This window comes from Mixophyes fleayi, chromosome 3 (assembly GCF_038048845.1).
Source record: "Mixophyes fleayi isolate aMixFle1 chromosome 3, aMixFle1.hap1, whole genome shotgun sequence".
Classification (NCBI taxonomy): Eukaryota; Metazoa; Chordata; class Amphibia; order Anura; family Limnodynastidae; genus Mixophyes; species Mixophyes fleayi.
Window position 1 is genome coordinate 292,023,273 of NC_134404.1, and position 21,667 is coordinate 292,044,939.

The 21,667-nt window shown below is 37.6% G+C and overlaps 1 protein-coding gene and 1 long non-coding RNA gene across 2 annotated transcripts in view; one reads left to right on the plus strand and one right to left on the minus strand.

Moving 5' to 3' along the window:
• The window catches only part of LOC142144680 (uncharacterized), a 50,664-nt gene extending 35,600 nt beyond the window's left edge, over nt 1-15,064 (plus strand). The window contains exon 3 of the long non-coding RNA XR_012689773.1: nt 14,811-15,064. This is a non-coding gene — a long non-coding RNA (uncharacterized LOC142144680). The remainder of the gene's footprint in view (nt 1-14,810) is intronic.
• SNX5 (sorting nexin 5) overlaps nt 3,540-21,667 on the minus strand; it is a 47,323-nt gene continuing 29,195 nt past the window's right edge. The window contains exons 4-13 of the mRNA XM_075203802.1: nt 21,185-21,306; nt 17,145-17,268; nt 14,109-14,204; nt 13,154-13,259; nt 9,874-9,949; nt 7,360-7,399; nt 7,173-7,259; nt 6,915-7,074; nt 5,797-5,882; nt 3,540-3,909 (exon numbers count right to left, since the gene is read on the minus strand). Coding sequence (XP_075059903.1) covers nt 3,859-3,909; nt 5,797-5,882; nt 6,915-7,074; nt 7,173-7,259; nt 7,360-7,399; nt 9,874-9,949; nt 13,154-13,259; nt 14,109-14,204; nt 17,145-17,268; nt 21,185-21,306 — 948 coding nt within the window. The 3' untranslated portion in view covers nt 3,540-3,858. The remainder of the gene's footprint in view (nt 3,910-5,796; nt 5,883-6,914; nt 7,075-7,172; nt 7,260-7,359; nt 7,400-9,873; nt 9,950-13,153; nt 13,260-14,108; nt 14,205-17,144; nt 17,269-21,184; nt 21,307-21,667) is intronic.

The following is a 21,667-nucleotide window of genomic DNA, read 5'->3' on the forward strand; positions in this document are numbered from 1 at the left end:
AGAACGCCTTTGATCCTCCAAACTTTACACATTGGCTGATTGAACGCTGCATCTACGCAGACACTGGCATTTTTCCCTGCAAATCTATGAAATTCTCTGTGTAGTGCACCGCAGTTTTACGCTTGCAGTTCAGAAATTAGATTTTTTTATTTTTTTTAACCTTCCGTACCTGATTACATATAACGCTTTCAGAACAATTGTCATCACACACTTTTTTTTAGCTATCAGCATATACCGCACTCAGTCCTGTTATAGCAGCAAAGAGTTGAATTTTTGGGAAGATGCGGTTTATGTTTAACCAACCGAGAAACCACTGTGCCTTCTCTACACATAAACTCACAATTGTGATTGGATGGAAGGCCTATAATTTTATTGGCTACTGTTGCCAAGATTCCTCTCTATGGTTTTTCCTTACATCACAAAATGCCCCTACAGTCAATAAGATACAGAGCTTGTGGCTGAAGCGGCATGCACTTGTGATCAGGGAATGTGGAGATACCACTGATCACGCATGAAGGGAAGAAAAAAAAAAGCTACGTGAAGGAGAAAATTAAATTTGCTTTAATTGGGCTGGAAGACGGGATGAATGATGTCTGGGCATGGTTCTGTAGTGACATGGAAGGACTATACCTGCCTTTGGTAACCTGTGGCTGGCACTCTATTTGCTGTGGAATAACAAGCCCTTGCATACCCTGGACAGAAACTAGCATTTGTATAAATAAATAAATATATATAAATAAATATATATATATATATATATATATATATATATATATATATATATATATATATATATATATACACACATACACACACACACACAAGTTAACCTGTGCATGATACTCATGCATTCTAGTCAAATCAAGCTACTTAAGGTGTTAAAAAGGTTCTTGTCATGCATTTGGGGCTAGGCCAGGCCTCCTCAGGGGAAGAGCGTTACTTCCCGATGCAAGCACCCTTTTTTAACGTGGTTTTGTCCACATGTCACCACCTCATCATTTTTCTCCATCACCTCATCCTTCATCTTTATCGCCACATCTATCCAGATGTCTATCCAGACACAGGGATCTCTCTCAGCGGTCCCGAGTATCACCCTCCTCTCGCTCTGTCACCCCCGGCAACCACCAACCACTCCCAACTGTCACTTCTCCTTCAAGAAATATATATATATTTTTTTAAAATCTTTATAAACACTTTTAACAATTAACAAATTAAATTAACAAATTAAAAACATCTTAGTATACCAAATTTCAGCCCTTTCTGATTTTTTTTTTCCACACACACTAAGAATTTAGTAGGTCAGTGTATAACTCCGCCCAGCAGGTGGCGCTGCAGCTTGGTTTTTTTTTTCACACACACACAGACTAACACACATCACTAGGCTTATATATATTATATATATATACACACACATACATATAATCTGTTCATTGATTGTATAGAACTGTAAGCAATTAGAATAAAACCTGGTGTCTACCCTATATCACAGCTTTGCTGGAACTGTCCATTGGAAACAAGAGGTATAGATAGTATGAACTAAAACCCTGTAGTTCAGACTGTCTACACCAGAATTGTGTAAGTCCCAGAACATTGAACCTAGTGACACTCCCTTGTAGATCAACAATAACATGATAGCCACATCTTGTCTTTGCTGTAGACAACTTATTTTCTTTAAAAATGATATCATGTGATTGAGGGAGAGAGGAGTGTGTGTATTTTAATTAATGTTAGCCACACATACTGCAATATGACAATGTCTGTGGTTCCAAAACAACCTCTATGGCACTGGAGTTCTAACTGCTTGGTCCAAGCACCGAGATTACTGATCTACTCCAGTTTGGCCACTTGCATATGTGTTCAAGTTCAACTCTGATTCTATTACTCGGCTTACAGAATCTTGCCTTGCGTGACTGGCTTAAGATGTATGGGTTTATTTATAATGCGCTTTAACAGTATAATGGAGAGAAGTCTTACGGATCCTTGTTCCTCATGAAGACCTCAGAGCTGGAACAGCTGCTACTTCATGGGTCGCAGTGATTTATTACCTAGACACTCACAATCAATCCATGGGCATCTGGAAGAGCCCAATCAGTTTTCACAGCAGGAATGAAAACCTTGAACAAAGACACCAGCCCTGCACTGACCACCCTGGGAGCAGTTTATCAGCATAATATCAGACCACACAATGCTGGCTAGTGCTGGTTATACTCTCCTCCCCTTATAAGGGGGCTATAACCAGCCTAGGCTAATTATCACTACAACAGCAGAAATCAGCATGGTGCCTCCTCATATGTTAACCAGATCACAAGCTACTCAGCACAGGACTGGTATATTTATTATCAGTTATCCTGCATTAAAAAACACCTATTACTGTACAACTAGGTGCTAATAAAATGTAATACCTTAGAATAATAACTCATTTTTCAATTAAAACCTCTTAATTGCTTTATTTGTAATTTCTGGTGTAATTGTCATCAGTGATGTGCGCTGTTAGTGATCAGTAATGTATAGAAATAAATGTTAAAACCTTTCCATCAAGTATTGTACCTCAAATACTAAGTCTAAGTTACACACAACCCTAAAAAACGAATTTCCCATTAAATTACTAATGATTAACAGGTGCACTATATATTACATATATTCATTCATTTTGGTCAGCGTCACTGTCACTCAGTAGTATTGCATTTCACCTCCAGGGTCCTCCTTGTATACAAGTCTTAGTTAGTATTAATCTAGCTTTGATCCTTACCACAGCATGAAGACACAGAAAGATCTCAAAGAACTAGGCTGTGGTCCAAAAAGATTTGCTCTAGAGACGGTCAAAGGCTAACTGATCATGCTTTCACACACCCTGCTTGGCTTTATGAAACAAGGTCTAGGCTAAGAGCTAGTGCCACCCACCACTGCACTAAGAAGCAGCTAAGCACATCTCTGGGAGTAGGAACACCCAGCACTAGAGTGGTAAATTTACAAGGCGCCAGCTCACCTCTCTTATAACTTAGGCACCTGATTCTGCCATTGAAAATATGTCACTACGTTGAAGTTTCTTCTAATTGTTTCTTGATTGCCGTTTCTTTCATTTTTAAACCTCTGGCTTGAAGAAGGATGGAAGCAAAGAACTAAGGGCGTCTTCTACAGGAATTGAATTTGCGGATTCTTTTCTATAGAAATGATACTTTATATTTAATGGGATAGCTTCAAGGTATTCTGGCTGATCTATTACTTTTTACTACAGGGTATTTGTATTGCTTAACTTTTAATTCTTATGGTTTTGATCAAGAAACTTTAACCTGTCCTTCAACACTTGGAAGCGAGCATAGTACGGTCTAATGTAAGCAAATATGTCCGTGTAGAGAGCTCGCTCCCAGGTCAACTTCCTCTATAACTCGCAGCCGAACCAGAGTGATCTAAACAAGGCCATGCAAGAGAATGTAATGCTCTCTCCTGGGCAAAAGGGTTACTGGGGAACAGTTTCTTTTCTTTAATTTCTACTAATTTATCACAAGGTAAAGCAGTATTTTCAAAACAAATTCATACAATTTAGAAACTAGTGTATATATTTATATTAATATATACAAGGAAGAAAATTTATTTAGCTGAAAAAATGCTTCAAATGAAAAAATATTTTGAAAACATCAGCATAAACTTTTTACGAAAAGATTAAAGAAAATATGTAATCTTTAGAAGTAATTTTTGATTTTTTTTTCATCTTTACAAAACATATACGAGTAAACTTATATAATGGTAATCCTCTAAGACACAAAGTTAAGATCACATGTAAAGATGCAGCTGCTCTGGTCAAGATGGCGGACTTCGGAAGTGCAATTATTGCTTCTTGATGTCATCATCTCACTCCGTTTAACTGCTCTTAAAGAGGTCAATGCAGCTTTGTAATAAGGAGATGTTATTCTGTAAGAACAGAGAGAGAATAGCCTTAATTACATGTAGAAAGTTTGTACACACTTTAACAATATCAACTGATACTAGTAAAATATTTTCACAATACAGTGGTGGCAAAAATAAAAGTGAAAAAAAGGTTATAGAGGGGAGGTTATGAAATCTATACGTTGCTGTGATGGTGTCCGATTAATTCTTTAGAGAGAGAAACAGAAAAGAGACTGAGAGCCTAAGGGTGAGCAAACTTGCAGGGATTGCAGAAAAATATAGTATTATTTGCAATGAGGATAGACAGCTGAGGCTTTTGAAAAAGAAAATTTGGGACAACAACTGGGGATGTGTGGGGATGAACAGTAATACCATATGTGTTTTTGCTTTTTCCAATGACAACCCCAGTTCTTTTGCAAATTATGAAAATGGATTGTGCAAAAGTACACAACCCGTTTAAGGATTTCAATTCCTTAATTTAACATGCTGCCAGTGTAGGAAATATAAAGGGTCATCTCTGAAGCCACCACATTAGGTGGAACTAGGGCATCAAATTGCTCTTCATACTGTTTACTTCACTACAGCAACACTGCAGTTCACCACTGGTAAACTTACCTTATCTTGCTATATCACTATCGATATAGCAAAGCCTATGTTTTAATGGACTAACTAGTCACATGCAGTACACACAGGGTAGGCAGTTATTTTGTGGGCTGTACAACTATTCATGAGATGGCAGATAACCAATACACTACAAATCAGTGACATGAAACACACACAGTACCTCTGATACCAGGCTCAGATTTAATTTTTTGCTCCCCCTACAAGCATCCACCCTTCATCACTGCAAAGCTGAATGACAGCAAAAGCTACCAAGTCCCATTCACCACAAATTAAATAATAAATGCATAGCACAATAATGAAAATGATAACAAATATTTTTACATTGACTTATACATATATACAGAAGTTGAATGCATGAACTTAAATTTATGAAATATAGGGGGGTATTCAATTGTTAGCGGTAACGCTGAAAAACGAGCGCTCAAAAAAATATTACCGTTTAGACGGTAATATTGCATGCGAAAAGGGTAAATACGGTAGTTTACTCGCGGAATTCCAGCTCGCCGCTCGCGGCGAGCTGAAATTCCGCGAGTAATTACCGTATTAACGGTAAGATTTTTTGAGCGCTTGTTTGTTAGCGTTACCGCTAACAATTGAATACCCCCCATAGCCTCATAAATATTGGTTCAGTACAGAGTGGACGTCTACACTGTATGCTGCAAAACTTGAGATATTTGACACTTCATTAAACATACAAATATCACAAGGTGCAAACTGTGGATCTATTTAGGGTGAAAGCAAATTCCCTGCAGTGTCTCTCAACAGGCTTACAGACAGGTAGCCTGGTATGTGCAAGAAAAATGCTTCCCTCAATCACCACTTTATCTAAAATATATTCAGTTCTGACAAGATCTTCTAGATTCATTTGATTGAAGTGCCGTGATCTCGCATATACAGCTGTATGATGAGTCTCTTACAGAGCGAGACTAAACATTTAGCGGCTTCCATCCGGATGCAACTGTATTCATTGACTGGATAGACAAGTTTCAGAGAAAGGAGGAACAGGATGGTCTATTCATTCAATTCTGTTGTATGCACTGAAGTCTTATGAGTTACTTAGACTTTCTTTGCAACGTAAAGTACAGAATTACTATGCAGAGAGTAAAAAACAATATTTTCCCATTTTTATAGCTGTAGTTTACCAACTTAATGCATACAGTCAAGTCTTGGGGCATCAATACTTAATCTGGTCCTCAACCTTTATATTTGAAAATAGAAGTACTAGACAGGGCACAAAGTACAGTTTATGGTCATCGAGGCCGTATCTGGAGTGGTAGTGGCACAAACCTTGGCATGCTTGATTTCCAATTCGGTCATCTCCACAAGGTTTTTTCGAAAGGCAGATACTCTCCTTCGTTTGAAGCTAGTCAGTTCTGCAAAACAAACAATATTAATGCAAGGCTTTAATGAAATTTACATATGGCATAAATGTAGCTTTTGTGTAAATTGCAAGGATAAAAGACACACAGAGAAGGGAGCCTGGAAGTAGGTAGCTGCTTTGAGGACAACCGCTTAGGATTCCTTTGCATGGAAGCAATTACTGAACAATCCACCTAACTCGTCCCTACCCATTACAGATCCCCCTCAAGTCAAGGTTTCCATCCTACTATTGCACCTCTAGGCCTGTCTGCCCAGCCCTGTTTCTCGAGCCCATTTTCACCAACCTAATTCACACAGGTGCTACTTATCACTTATGCTCAATGTCTTGTCAGTAGCTGGATCCACAGTCCTATGTATTCTGATTGTGCTCTGTTAATTTGTTGTCGAGTGGTCATTGCATTATGTAATTCTCAATTATTCATAGCTGTCTGTGCATTGTGTCATACTCTTAAATGCATACACTGTTCATCCCCAATGTATGGTACTGCAGACAAATATAACAATAATTGGGTATTCACACAATTGTTAATATATTGTTTTAAAAGGAATTCCCAGTCAAAATAATAATTCATATTCTCCTTGTTTCTGACTCCTCCCCCATAATTTATACATATCCAACAGGAAATTCCAGCACTGTGCAGACACATCCTATCTTCTTGCTCTCAACCTTCATGGAAACAATTTGGCAGATCTGAAGACCTGTTTTTCTATGTAACTTTTCTACCTCCCGTAGACACTAAGGAGATCACTCTATAATGTTAGGTTCCACAATAACATGCTATCCCCAAGAGAACATTAGTGAGGTTTAATGCAGATTATCAGCTTGGCTTACCTATGCGCAAAAGGTGTTTAACATAAGCACCATACAAGAAAGTAATGTGAATTTGTGAATCAGCAAACTCAACTATAGTAAAAGCACACTGATCTCTTTAAGATCTTGAAAACAGAAACACAGAATTTCATAGCAGAGAAGAACCATTCAGACTGTTCTTTCTTCTTTTAATTTGTTAGTTTTGTTTCCCTACCTTGTTTCCCGGATTCCGAGAGCTTCTCAAACCTCTGGCAGCACTCTTGCTGATGCAACTCCGCCTGTTTCACATCTTTGCTTTTCAACCTCGCTTTGTCAAGAGCTTTGTTTGAATTCTCATATTCGCCCAGGCTCTTTGTCCTTCTGTGTAACAGGTCCTGTATTTGGGGTGAAACATAATAGATATTCAAATAATTTACTGAGGATATGTTTTTTCCCCACTTGTGGGATACAAATAAAAAAAAAATGTATTTACCTTGGCCGCCTCGATGTTAAGCATGTAGTATCTTAACAGCTCCGAAAGTTTTAAGTCTTCATCTGAGGCAACTCTGGCTTCTACTTTCTGAAGAGAGGTTATGCCAAGAACATAAAAGCCAATGAATAAAACACATTTCAATAAACCAAAAGAAAAAAAGATAAAAAGAAAAACAAAGACAGCTTACCCGGAGTTTTTCAAATAACTCTGCTAGTTTTAGTAAGTATCTGGAAAAAAAAAAAAAACAACCAAAGCAAAAGCACACTTAACAGATGTTTAAATGGAAAAAAAGAAGAAGGATTAATTGCATTAATGTAAGTTAACCAAAAACTGATTTTCTGAATTGGATTTATGGAATGTGTGCATTGTTCAATGTCACATAATCCTGTCTTTACAATCTACATCTTTGTGATGCTGCTCAATTTAAATTGGAGACTAGAACATATTTATCTCAACAGTTTACCTGTTAAGAATTTCTTTTGAAAGGACTCTAATCAAAAAATTGGAAGAAATGAATATGAGAGCAGCCAGCAAATGTTATTTTTGTGATTTTTATGGCATTGCTATTTGGTATACACAGGATCATTTATATTTCAGTCTACTGAGTTACACTTTTACAGGAACTGTGCAGATATGGACATTTCTGCACTAGTCTATTTGCTCTGCACTGGACTTTGTATTTTCATATTGCTGATCAAACAGGATTCAGTATTTCTTTTAAATTTACACACAAAGTGTATTTACATGTGTCTAAAACAAACTGTTAACTTTTCCAATATACTCATTCAGAAATCAATATGGTAAATGGAAGAGACTCTGATTGTTCTATCTGTGTTTGTGGTTCTTTTCCAACATACAAGTAACCTATATGTGTGGCCAGCTTAACTGGTAAAGGCAGAAACACTTTGGCTAAGGATATGAAAAAGGATGTTGATCATGATAATAGAAATGTTTGTTAAAAGACGACATATAAATGGAGTAAAAACTAATGGTGTAATAAAGCAGGAATATTACTTTCATGTAGGGGATGAGGCGATACGTTATTTTCAATTATAAAGATATTAACTTTGCTAATGTTAAACAAGTCGAGGGATGTATTTTAGACTTCAATGTCCAGTAACCGGGCAGAGCCCAGACACAAAGGTTATATGGGGCAAATGACACTCGGGACAAACAGAAAAGTTCAGAGATTAGAAAGATCAACACAGTGAAATTATCCCATACAGTGTACAAGTCCTTTACCGCAAGTGCCAAACATGTGCATGCTGTGTGCGCCAAGCGTGAGCATGCTGTGTGCGCCAATCACGTGCAAGATGTGAAAAATATGCTACATCATCTAAAAGCATCAACATGTTTGGGGAATTAAGGGATAAACAAATATATTTAAGGAACAATTAAGGAATAAATAATATAATAATCAAACACTGATATAATGATGTGGACCAAGCATTAAGGCAGACACTGAAAATAAATAAATATATATATATCGAATATATAAATGTCTAGTGGCGTGTGTTAGTCTATCTGTCTGCTTGTGGAAAAAATAAAAGCAAGCTGCAGCGCCACCTGCTGGGCGGAGTTATACACCGACCTACTAAATTTAGTGTGTGTGGGAAAAAAAAAAATTCAGAAAGGGCTGAAATTTGGTATACTAAGATGTTTTTAATTTGTTAATTTAACTTGTTAATTGTTAAAAGTGTTTATAAAGATTTAAAAAAAAAATATATATATTTCTTGAAGGAGAAGTGACAGTTGGGAGTGGTTGGTGGTTGCCGGGGGTGACAGTTGGGAGTGGTTGGTGGTTGCCGGGGGTGACAGTGGGGAGTGGTTGGTGGTTGCCGGGGGTGACAGTGGGGAGTGGTTGAGGCCTGGGCTATGGCCCAAATGCATGACAAGAACCTTTTTAACACCTTAAGTAGCTTGATTTGACTAGACTGCATGAGTATCATGCACGGGTTAACATTATATATCTATATATATATATATATATGTTCAACACTAATAATGCATAGTCATTACAAATAAATGTATTGTAATAATACCCATCTAGCTGTTATCATAGGGCTTAAGTGTGTGTACAAATGGCAGCCAGCAGTCCAGATACAGCCCTCAAAAGTACTTTTATGTGGAGCTCACCCTTGATTGTCTAATAAGTATGACATCTGTTTTAATTATGATAGCACTGAGTATTTATATACAACACATATGGTTCCACCCCCCTGAAAAAATGTGGACAGCAGTGATTTGAACTGGACTACCATCTTTTCTTTATCACGTACACATTTACCAGTATGATTTCTGACTGAATTTCTTTCCATCTCTTCAATAATATTGTTAATTGTCATTAATGCACTTTAATGTAAAACAGTATTTGTTCTGACACAAAGGCGACTGGAAAGTGTGTTCTATATAACTTCAAAGATGCATAAACATACCCACACAAGAGATGTAGATAAGTATTTAAATTTAAAAGGAAAAAAAAACTAAAGCAATGTCGCCCTCCTGTGGTGTATCTAAGATGATACAAATACCTTCCTGTTCTCTGCTTAATATTGTGCACATGCAGTTTGCAAGTAGTGTGGTATTGTGAGAATGTAAGGGCCTCTGCTGAATGGAATGCGTTTACTCAACAACAGGGAAGTCATAAAAATGACTTCCTACTCCAAATTCTTTATCGCCTACAGCTGACAATAACACTTACTTTCTAACTGGAGTGTTCTCCTCATCAGCTAGAGAAGTCAGTGCAGCAGAAATATGAATGTAATCATCAGCAACATCTGCAAAGACCACAGAAAGCAGCAACTGTAATATATGTAGTAATACAAAAGTCTGCAAGTTCATAAGAGCTTAAGGGGGGTATTTAATTGTCAGCGAATTTGTTTTTTTTCCCCGCAGCGTTCAAACAGAAAAAAATAAATAAAAATAAAATCTCCTGCTGGTTTTTGACGGCAATAGCGACCATTTTGTGCTAGCGCAGTAGGAAAACTTGTGCCATTCAATTAAAAAAGAGGGACCGCTGCCCCCGCGCGTTAAACATTATGTTTGTGAGTTTTTAGGGGAGTGAAGGGGAGTTTTAAACACAAAAAAAAGTTTTGCATACACTAGATTGCATTACACATGTATAATATCTACATTACAGTACTTTCTTTAGCATATTTTTTAATTGAAATATTTTTTACCACATAAATCATCTATACCATGTCAAAACACATTACTACGTTCATATTTTTACCAAAAACATACATAAGTATAATTAGTGATTTATTTATTAACTTTTTTTTCCACATTATTACATGCTTTCAAATACTTTTCAGTTTTTTTATTTTTTAACACACCCCCAAAGAGGTGCGAGATAAAACAGCATATTTTCCTGCATAACGCGCCGCATTAAACAATTGAATAGCTTTTAATGCGACTGCCGCTCGCACACCCTATACTTTCAATAGACCTTCTACTGGAGCGTGAGAGGACCGTTTTATGAAAAAAAACTGAGTGTTAAAAATGGAATTGAATTGCGGGTAAAGTTAACCTGCTCGAAAATGATAAAAAAACAGCATATAATACTTGTTTAAAATGTCTGCTAATATGATATTACAGATAGGGATCCTTTTTATTTGATTACAGTCATGGCCAAAAGTTTTGAAAAGGACACAAGTATTTGTTTTCACAAAGTTTGCTGCTTCAGTGTTTTTAGACCTTTTTGCCAGATGTTGCTATAGTATACTAAAGTAAAATTACAAGTATTTCATAAGTGTCAAAGACTTTTATTGACAATTACATTACGTTTATGCAAAGATTCAATATTTGCAGTGTTGACCCTTCTTTTTGAAGACCTCTGCAATTCGCCCTGTCATGTTATCAATCAACTTCTGGGCCACATACTGACTTGATGGATGCCCATTCTTGTCTAATCAATGCTTGGAGTTTGTCAGAATTTGTGAATTTTTGCTTGTCCACTCTCCTCTTGAGGACTGACCACAAGTTCTCAATGGGATTAAGGTCTGGGGAGTTTCCTGGCCATTTGCCTGTCCAGTTTCCATGGACCCAACATTTCGATGCTTTGATCCACAAGTCACTTCGTTATCACTTTTTCCTTATGACAAGGTGCTCCATCATGCTGGAAAAGGCATTGTTCGGCACCAAACTGTTCTTGGATGATTGGGAGAAGTTGCTCTTGGAGGATGTTTTGGTATCATTCTTTATTCATGGCTGTGTTCTTAGGCAAAATTGTGAGTGAGCCTACTCTCTTAGCTGAGAAGCAAACCTATACATGAATGGTCTCTAGATGCTTTACTGTTGGCATGACGCAGGACTGATGGTAGCACTCACCTTTCCTTCTCTGGACAAGCGTTTTTCCAGACGCCCCAAACAATCTAAAAGGGGATTCATCAGAGAAAATGGCTTTAACCCAGTCCTCAGCAGTCCAATCCCTGTACTTTTTGCAGAATATCAGTCTGTCATTGATGTTTTTCCTGGAGAGAAGTTACTTCTTTGCTGGCCCTTCTTGACATCAGGCTATCCTACAAAGGTCTTCACCTCACTGTGCGTGCAGAGGCACTCACACCTGCCTGCTGCGATTCCTGAGAAAGCTCTGCACTGGTGATGCCCTGTTCCCGCAGCTGAATCAACTTTAGGAGATGGTCCTGGTGCTTGCTGTAAGCTCTTGGGCACCCTAAAGCCTTCTTCACAATTATTGAATCTCTCTCCTTGAAGTTCTTGATGACCGGATAAATGGTTGATTTAGGTGCAATATTACTAGCAGCAATACTGTTGCCTGTGAAGCCCTTTATGTGCAAAGCAATGATGACTGCGCGTTTTTCCTTGCGTGTTTCCCGTTAACCATGCTTAACAGAGGAAGAACAATGATTTCAAGCATCCCCCTTCTGTTAAAGCTTCCAGTCTGTTATTCTAACTCAATCAGCATGACAGAGTGGTCTCCAGCCTTGTCCTCATCAACACTCTCACCAGTGTTAACGAGAGAATCAATGACCTGATGTCAGCTGGTCCTTTTGTGGCAGGGCTGAAATACAGTGGAAATGTTTTTTGGATAAAGTTCATTGTCATGACAAATAGAGACTTTGAAATTAATTGCAATTCATCTGATCACTCTTCATGACATTCTGGAGTATGTGCAAATTGCCATCATAAAAACTGAGACAGCAGACTGAAAAATAATATTTGTGTCATTCTCAAAACTTTTGGCCATGACTGTATATGTATTGTTTAACGTATTACTGAGATGGATGGTAATGTGCAGCCCTTTGAAGGTTAGAGGGATGTCCCCGCAGCCCTTAGGCAAATCAGGGTGCCTATGACTGGGCTCTAAACACTAGAAAATTATTATTATTATCGTAGACAATGCCTGAGAGGAGTACAGAATGAGGAGTACATGAAGACTTGCTCATACAGCATTATTTATCAAACAGTTCATCTTTTGAATCATACATGTCTCGCCCGCTGTTTAAAACCAAGCATCCTACATTATGTATCTGACCTTCTGTTTCATTGTTTGTTATTGTATTTGTTAATCATTAAATGTTCAATTTGCTCCCACCCCCACTATAAAAAGGCCAATAATAACCAGACATGAAAATTACTTTTTTTCCTCTTTCTTAAATATACTAAACTTTTCTACCAGTAAATTTATATCACACAGAACCATATAAGAGCATCGCCTTCATTTGTCCAAATAACTTGCAGATTATAACTCCATTAATCTCTGTAGCGATCAGATTTTTGCCCTGTTCCAACAACCTCTCAGTAGACACATATTGATCAGAGTTGATCCATTATAGGAACCAGGAATAGAGAAACATATAAGGACTCCTTAAGCCCAAGCCATCTGAAAAGTCTTTTACTGCAAATACTGAACAAAATCATTAAACGCAGATTCCTACTTTTAAGAGCAGATTTTCAGCTACTTGTAATTCATTAAATGAACGATAGATGTAAAATAGACCAATTCAGCAAACAATACATACTTTTGTGGGATCTTGTCATTTTGTCAGCCTTGGTACAGGAGTCCTTGATCCTAGTGTGGTAATTGACAAGAAACATTTTTTCTTGCTCAAAGAATTCATCAACTTCCTATGCACAGGAAAAGATAAGAGATTACATAATTAGTGGGCACTGAAAATCTGTTACTATAAATCTAAATTACAATGAAACATATTTTGAGAGGCGTCACAAAATCTAACCAAGAATGTAATTGGCCTATAGTCACTTTGGGTAACATTTGCAGTGTTTCCTCCTCTATCTACCCTCTATTTGTTATTTGAAATGCAGACAATGGGCTACCTACCCAAATCACAGCTCCTCTATCTATCAGCATACGTTATACAGCAGACATGCACTGTATAAACAAAACCTGAAGTGCACCCCGCTGTATAGAGCCATGACTCATGCGAGCATTAAGCAACAGGGTCCATTATATCCACACAGTAAGGCCGTCACACCTGATCACGTGGGTATTACTGTGGCTCATTATTGTAGTCCGAAGATGCCAAACAAGCTGACAGCCATGATCTTCTGACCACATTTACCACCATGCCCGATAATGACCCAGTCCACTGCATTATTAAATCAGCGATTGTGGTTATTTTCATTTCACACAAACTGCAATATTGGGCCAATTGTCCGATATCGTAGCATATAAGGCCAGCACAACTCATGTTTGGATAGAATTCATTCTGCAACAGGACTCCATAACACATCACCAGTTCATAAACTGTGTGAAAACAAGCAAAAAGAAAAATCTCCTAAAAGTAAATGGGAGAGGGGGAGCTGGGGAAATAATAATAATAATAATAATAATAATAATAATAATAAATATTATTATTATTAGCACAAAAGGAATGTTTTATTTTATACAGTTACGGTTAGGAGATTCATTATCCAGTTTAGAAAGGTATGAGGTATGAAAAGGACTCATCTTACCTTAACTCCAGAAAGGAGAACTTCATCTGCACTTTTCACCATGCTACGGAAAAACCCGCCAAACATCTCTTTGGTATTTTTCCTTCTTACGCTTAACTAAATAAAGATTATACAAAGAAATTAACAGTTAGACCTGAAGTAGTTTATCCCTGTTGATACTAACATATTTTAGGAGATATGGTATAATGCATTCCCAACATTTTAAGGATAAACTGGATAGGTTGCTTCCCATGAATATTTGTTAAACCCACAGAATGGCAGTCCCCACTGTGTGTAAGTGACTGGTGCCCTTTAACAATTAAGTGTTAACAAAACAAAGCACAATGTTTACAATTATTTACATATATTCGCATATTCAAATGTAACCTGTATATTGTGTTTATTTTTATTTTTTTTAAGCAAAAAGTACAAATGTGCAAGTAATTCCATAGCATCCAAAGACCTGTAATTGATCTAATAAATTAATCTAGAAAGCAAACGTCAGGTTGGATACTATGGGTCTTTTTCACATTTTCAATTTGTTAGTAAATTAGTCCCATCTGTACTATTACCCTCCACATAAATACAAAACTTACAAAAGGACAGAGATACTAGAGATTGCATTGGTTCAAACTAAGCCTAGGGGAAAATAATTGCAATATTACTTTGTGCAAACTAAATTTGTAATCTAAATATAACAACAACATTTGGCTTTTCTTTCAGCAATTTATCGGATACGTTAAAGAAAAGAAACAGGACATTTTGGAACCACTTGTGAAAAATCGAGTATAGTTGAAGTGTGCCTACACATTCAAAACTCCCAGGGGTGTATGAAAAGCATAATGAATCCAATGTACTAGAGGTCTCATTTTTTGGTTAGCCAGAAAAGAGAGCCCTCAAAACCTCTATTTAATGCTGTTGCGGAATTATAATCCCAGTGATATGCAAGTGTAATATTTTAGAAATGCAGGAACATTTTACAAGCTGTATTACAACAGACTTGTTTTCTTCTTTTAAAAATTTAGCATTTTCAGTGAAAGAATGTAACTCATTTCTTTGACTTGCATAAATATTTAAGTTGCAGCATTACATGTAATCGTTTATTTATATGGCACCACAGATTCTGTAGCACTTGATATGTGACATACATGAAAACAAAAAGCATATAACAGGTATGTATGTATGTATGTATGTATGTATGTGGGCATAACTGAGCAGAATAATAAATATAAGGATGCAAATAACAGAACAAATCACATGGCATGCATATAATATGCAACAACAGACATAACAGGGAACATACAAGGTAGACGGATAAAGAACACACGAAACACAGTAGAAAGGAACCTGTCAGTCAGACTTATTCTACAGGTGGAGAATAGAGACAGTGTGATTCAGTGGGAACGTTTAGTTTGGGAAATATGGACAGGGTATGGGGTAATGTGGAGAGAGAAGTGGGGAATAATCAGCTAGTTGGAAGTACATAGTGTTGGAGGAGTTTCATAAGGCACAAAGGAAATTGTCCATGACGGCATGGCAGTGGGCAATTCTGAGGGAAACAACGCAGACAGAAAGTGGGATAGGACAGAGTAAAGGATGAGACAGAGAATGGAGAGGGATAGGGATAGAGCCAGGGTAAGGTAGAATGAGAAGAAGGGGAAGATAGGGAGGAGGTTCAGTAAGGGTTGTAGAAGAAGTAGGGGAGACTTGTCAACCCAGATAACTAGTCAGCACGACGCTGAATTACGAGCAACCTGGTAGTCAATCCTGGGATCAATATGCTCGCGGGGACGTCCTGGACAATCCTGTGAGCTACGACTTGAGGTGGGGGTGGGGACCACAATGTTGGGGGATTTTGCAATCCAGAGCAGGATCTCTAGAGAAGTACACATGAACTGATCTCCAACACCCTCCACAAATGCATAGGATGTATGTAAATGTGGTTGAAAAGTGTTATGGGCCACTAGATTGTAATATGTAAGTCAGGTATCTAGGGAGTGAAACACAACCATGAAAAAAGTTTTATGTGAGCTTGAGGAAGTTCTGGGTTCCCTGGCCATCCAATTAGTGACCCCAGCCTTCAAGCCATTTTAAAAATCGTTGGACCAAAAAAGGTGCCTGAAATACATATACAGCAAACTGCATCTTGTCCAAGAATCCCACTGTATTGCTTGTCTAAGGAAGGTAAAGTTAGTTTGTTTGTAGGTTATATGTTCAAAGATATGTGGCTAAAATCCCTAAAACTTAAAATGTATGACCAATCGTACTCCGATTGCTCAATTACGGTGACACTGTAGCTTTGGTACATTCATAAAACACCCACTAGAGCAGACATTGTTGCTTATATAGTACAGCATTACTGTTTTATTTGTAGTTAATATTTTTATGAAACGGAACCTATTTATTTTTTAATGAAGAAATTGAGGGTATTTTTTCTCCTTTGTAAGAACCTCCAATGGTAGAACATTCCTGGATTACTTCTGATCATAGAAGTAATGTGGAAGTTTCCAAAAACACCGGTTTTTACGAGCAAGTTTACCGTACAAACGGTAATAGTTTTAACGTGCTCGTTTTTTTGCGGTCCGGAGCAACAATTGAATACCCCCCCTAAAGTACTTTCTTTGTAACTTTGCAGATAAAAACCATTAAAACCAATGACTGAGGTAATTTTGAACAATATGGGAGCACATTCAGGTCAAATATAATCACATCCATCATCACACACATTAATTTGTGGTGAATTAGGTGAATCGCTGGATAAACAAACAACACATTATGTTCAAATGACAAAAGCATTTTGTTTTTCTTATAGCAAATTATATCTCAGGTAAGATTCAAAGCTAAAGTAAAAAAAAAAAAATACAATACCATGAAATAATAAATCAAAGGATTTCTACTAAATAAACAGATAAAAGCAGCAAGATTGTTACTAATCCTGATCCCATGATTTTGCTATGCAAGAATTTAGCAAGAACTGTAAATGAAGATGTCAGCAAATAAAACAGCTGTCACAACATCCCAGGCCTCACTTTCTACACAGGAAGGAAGGGTGCTTACATCTTGGTCGTATTCCAGGAATATATGGAAGTTGTGGTCTTTGCTCAAGATAGGGTGAGAGGAAAGTCTCTGGAGAAAGACTTCATGGACCGATACAGTCTTCTTAAACACTGCCAGATATTCCCTGTCAAGAAAAGTAAAAGAAAGTCAGACAACAGAGTGTCAATTACAATGTGCACAATACATTTTGGCAGCTGATTATACCAATCAAACTTTTTAGTCTATGTCTGTTATTTATACAGCAAATAACATTTTTTTTACTGCATTGTCATGCTGAACACATCTGGTGCGCCAGCCATGAAAGCCACACTGCATGCCCAAGAAACCTCAATCCCAAGTGATTAACTTTATGCAACAGAAAACCTGGATACAGTTCTAAAAGTAGGAGGATTAAAAATGAAATTCAGCAAACTAATGTAAAGCTGTACAAAAAAACAAAACATAACACTCCTTGTTCCTGCCAATAAATCACAGCTGCTGTCTTACATTAGCCAAACAGTCTTTTGCTCGATAAACACACACACACACACACACACACATATATACACACATATATATATACATATACACACACACACATATACATACACACACACGTCGTTTAGCTGGTAATTAAGGTCTATTACTCATTTAAGCATTACATGTGGGTTTGCACAAACTCGTTTGCTTGTAGGTCATCTAAACCTGACATAATAACCCTTTATCTCACACAAAAGCATGACAGCTACTAAATACTAAAAATATTTAGCACATTGGCTAAAAGTTTGCAACTTCTGGGCCAAAACACCGGTCACCTATATTTCTAGAAGGAAAACTATTTTATACCTTTGAAAATGTATCTTTGTATTACAGGCATAACAGGTTATTTAAAATTCTGATAGAAAAAACCCTTATAAGTTATTGTAAGTATAGCTTAATTATCCCTCATATAAAATGGGTTTGATGACATATAATCTGTATCTCTGATATAGACTTATTCTAATATAGTCGAAATCTGAGTCAGAAATAAAACACTAAAGCGCTTAGAAAGAATATGGCTCAGAACTGCTGCTGATAAACTGTCCTTTAAAACAAAGATAATATTATTCCTCTTGCTCAATGAGGGAGACTGGACAGTATATCAGAGGAGGGCTAGATGGATTCACTATATTGCCTATAATTTAACATTATCAAAAGAAGATAGCAGTGTTTATGAGGATGGCATTGCTAGCATAATGTTATAGGAAACACATCACTTTTTTGCAAACTCCTTGATATATCTTACCTGGTCCAGTGAATTAATTTGATTTAAGTACCATAGTCCCAAGTTCCTGTATGAATTAATAATCGTGTCACAACTTAGAACCTCTAATTTAGAGGTCACGAAAGCAGGAAAGAGGTCATAAAAATCCCTAAAATTCATTTCAATGCACTAGCTGGAAGAATGTCACTTATAGTCACTGACCCAGCCACTACTCATGACTATAAGATAGAACATATTATAAATTGGGTCCATGGTGACTCATTGCCGGTATCTTCAAACACATCATGTGCTTGCCAATTTTTGTTGGACAAGATGCTCAGTTTTTACAAGTAGGCTGGTGTGAGAGAACATTTTCCTAATCCTTTTTTGGAATCATAAAACAAATATTTTAAATTAACCAGCCAACAAAGATAGATGTAAGTCAGTAAAAGAATGGGATTTCAAAAACACTTAAAATGATGGCACAGTTCTAAGCTACATATTTCTGTTTTCTGCAAGCAGCAAGAGCCACAATTTGAAATTAGAGGTTGCCTAGAAATGTAGCATCTGGCAAATTGTTTTTTAGTGGCAGGAAATGTTTCTGCATGCTGCTTTAATGGCAGCACATTGCATCATGTGCATTTCGCAAAGTGTATTATTGAAATACCCTGCAACACATCTGACACCAGATTGTACTGTAGAGAATCATACAATGTATGTTAGATGAATGAAATGTACGCAGCACATGCATACTGTGGTTTGTGAACCAAATTGCTATGTTCAGGTTCCAGCTTAAATTAATGAATCGGCAGGAAAAAACAAACAACACACTCATGAATAGTGGAGAACTGCAAATGATTGACACTTACCACATATCAAACAACAGATGTTGCACTTTGCAATAAAAAACCAAACTACTACAAAATAACCCATAACTGGGATTCCTTGGGACACCCCTTAATCGCGAGCCTACCATATAGCTGCTATCATGGGAAATTGCTTGTGGTCCGCTGGCGGTCTTTCCATTTGGACAATGACTGACCAAGACAGAAAGAAGAAATAAAATGGAGAATTTTTTTATATTTAAGTGGCGCGTTTTAGGAGAGTAACTTAATCAACTTTGATTCACCCAAATTGAACTCTTCCACCCAGGCAGCTTAGCCAGGAATTCATGCACTGAGCTGCTTGCTCTGGGGAACTCAGATCCACTTGTTAATCTCTGGGGCCACACGATTCAGCAATTCTTCTAGTACGAACAGGTCTTTTATCTGCAAGACTGTGATACCTTGTTGGCCTGCCAGCCATTGATTGCAGTTCCTCCACAATCCTCTTGCGGGCGAAGAGTCCTCTCTGTGCATCATTCATCTGACCTTAACACGAAAGAATGGTACGCTGTTACCCCGGAGTCCTAACGCATGCATTTAATAGCACCATAATGAGATCCTTCTTCAGGTCTCAGCATCTAGTACTTTTCCTGTGAGGATGGGTAATGTTCCTACTTTTCTTCCTTAACTTGATGAAGCACCATCATTGACTAAAACACGAGTAAATGTGCATCTATGTCCATGGTAGTTTCTATGAAAGTTGGCACATCCAGATATCCCAGTCTCTGTATGGATGACACTAGGGCTACTGATGATGGAAGGTACACCGGCACTCAACACAGACTTCAGTACTGCGGCTCTCATGCATTGGTGCTCCCTACCCCAGTTCCACCAGAAACTCAAGTAGCTGTGCCAGCTACCAGCGGCCGACGTAGCGACTGGTCTCCTTTTCTCAGTTGTTACCTGGCTGGGCCCTTCTTCATCCTACCCATACTTGGGAGTCCTAATCCTCCTTCCGCCAGTTCTCTAGGTGCCATTGGACCAGTATCCAGAATAATATTACATGGGTCTCTGCTGCTTGCGGGGGGGCAACCGACACATCTTCTTAATGTTAGCCTTTTTAAACTGCTTTATACGCCATTTCTGGCTTTTTGGCTCCATCTCTGGACTCTCTCTATTCAGTCGTCGCTGCAACCAAATGTGAGGACATGTGGGTATATTTCAATCACTCATCCAACCTCGGAGGCAGATACAAACTTTATTTTATTGCCAATGCAACAGTGGCAAGAGATTAACAGACAAACCAATGGTTTTTACTTCCCTTACCTGTCCAATATAGCTCTGCCCCGGATAGAACACTGAAGCTACTAACTACTCAGCTGGACATGTCCACGTGGCTCTCATGGAATTCTTCTAACTCCCCAATAATATACTATACTTAACTATATTCATTAACACACACACCTGGCGCTATTTAAACACTTTTGCCAACTGGGCACAACAGCAACAAAGAAACACTTACATATAACCTATGATGGACATATTTACAAGTCTAACTTTAACCTAATAGGATGGGCACAATAACCAAGCAGTGCGCTAATTATAAACAATACACAATGCAGATGGGACTACCAATTACCCAGCAAAGTAGCCTTTATTATGTGTGCTAGGAATCTTGCTTTCCTCGCATTGACACTATGATAATTAAACAATGGCTAACTAGCTAGTAAAGAAAAAGAAACAAAAAAGTATATTTCAAATACTACAGCAAGTGCCACACTGGAATACAAAGGGCATCTAGCTATAACTAGTTGCTGCTTTGTATATCAAGGGCTCACTTAGATTGGGGTCTGCTTTAATATTACTAACATCAAAGACACTAGTTAAGGGATAAAATGGTTATCTAATCCATGCCTACTGTAGACCTTCTGGGCTGAAAATCAGCATAACAATCTTCTCAGATAGAAAACAAAGAAGTTATCTCAGATACGCACGCTTCTAACTCCTGTTTCATTTTGGCAAATTCATCCTTTGTCATGGAGCCCTCTCCGTCACCCAACTTCTGCATTTTGTCTCTGGGTCCATCGAAGTCAGGTTTTGCAGGTGCTGGCGGAATCTACAATTAAAAAAATATAAATAAAAATAATCATAAAGAAAATATATAAAAGTAAATACATACTATGAAAGCAAAAAGGAATTGAATCAGAAAAGCAAATAGAAAAACCCATATAAAAGTGCAGGCAAAAATAAATTATAAAACCAAATAAAACAAAACAATATAAAAAAAAAAGGAATCCAAACCCCTTTTCAAGGTGATAACCAGACCCCAGAAAAGACCAACCCGGAAGATATAATAAAAGAACAATGCATTAAAGAGACTGTTTAACCAAGGGAAAGCAAAAAATACCCTTAAACCAACTATACATGAGGACAGAAGGCACTTCCAAAAATGCCAGGACACAGGGGACACCTGTCTG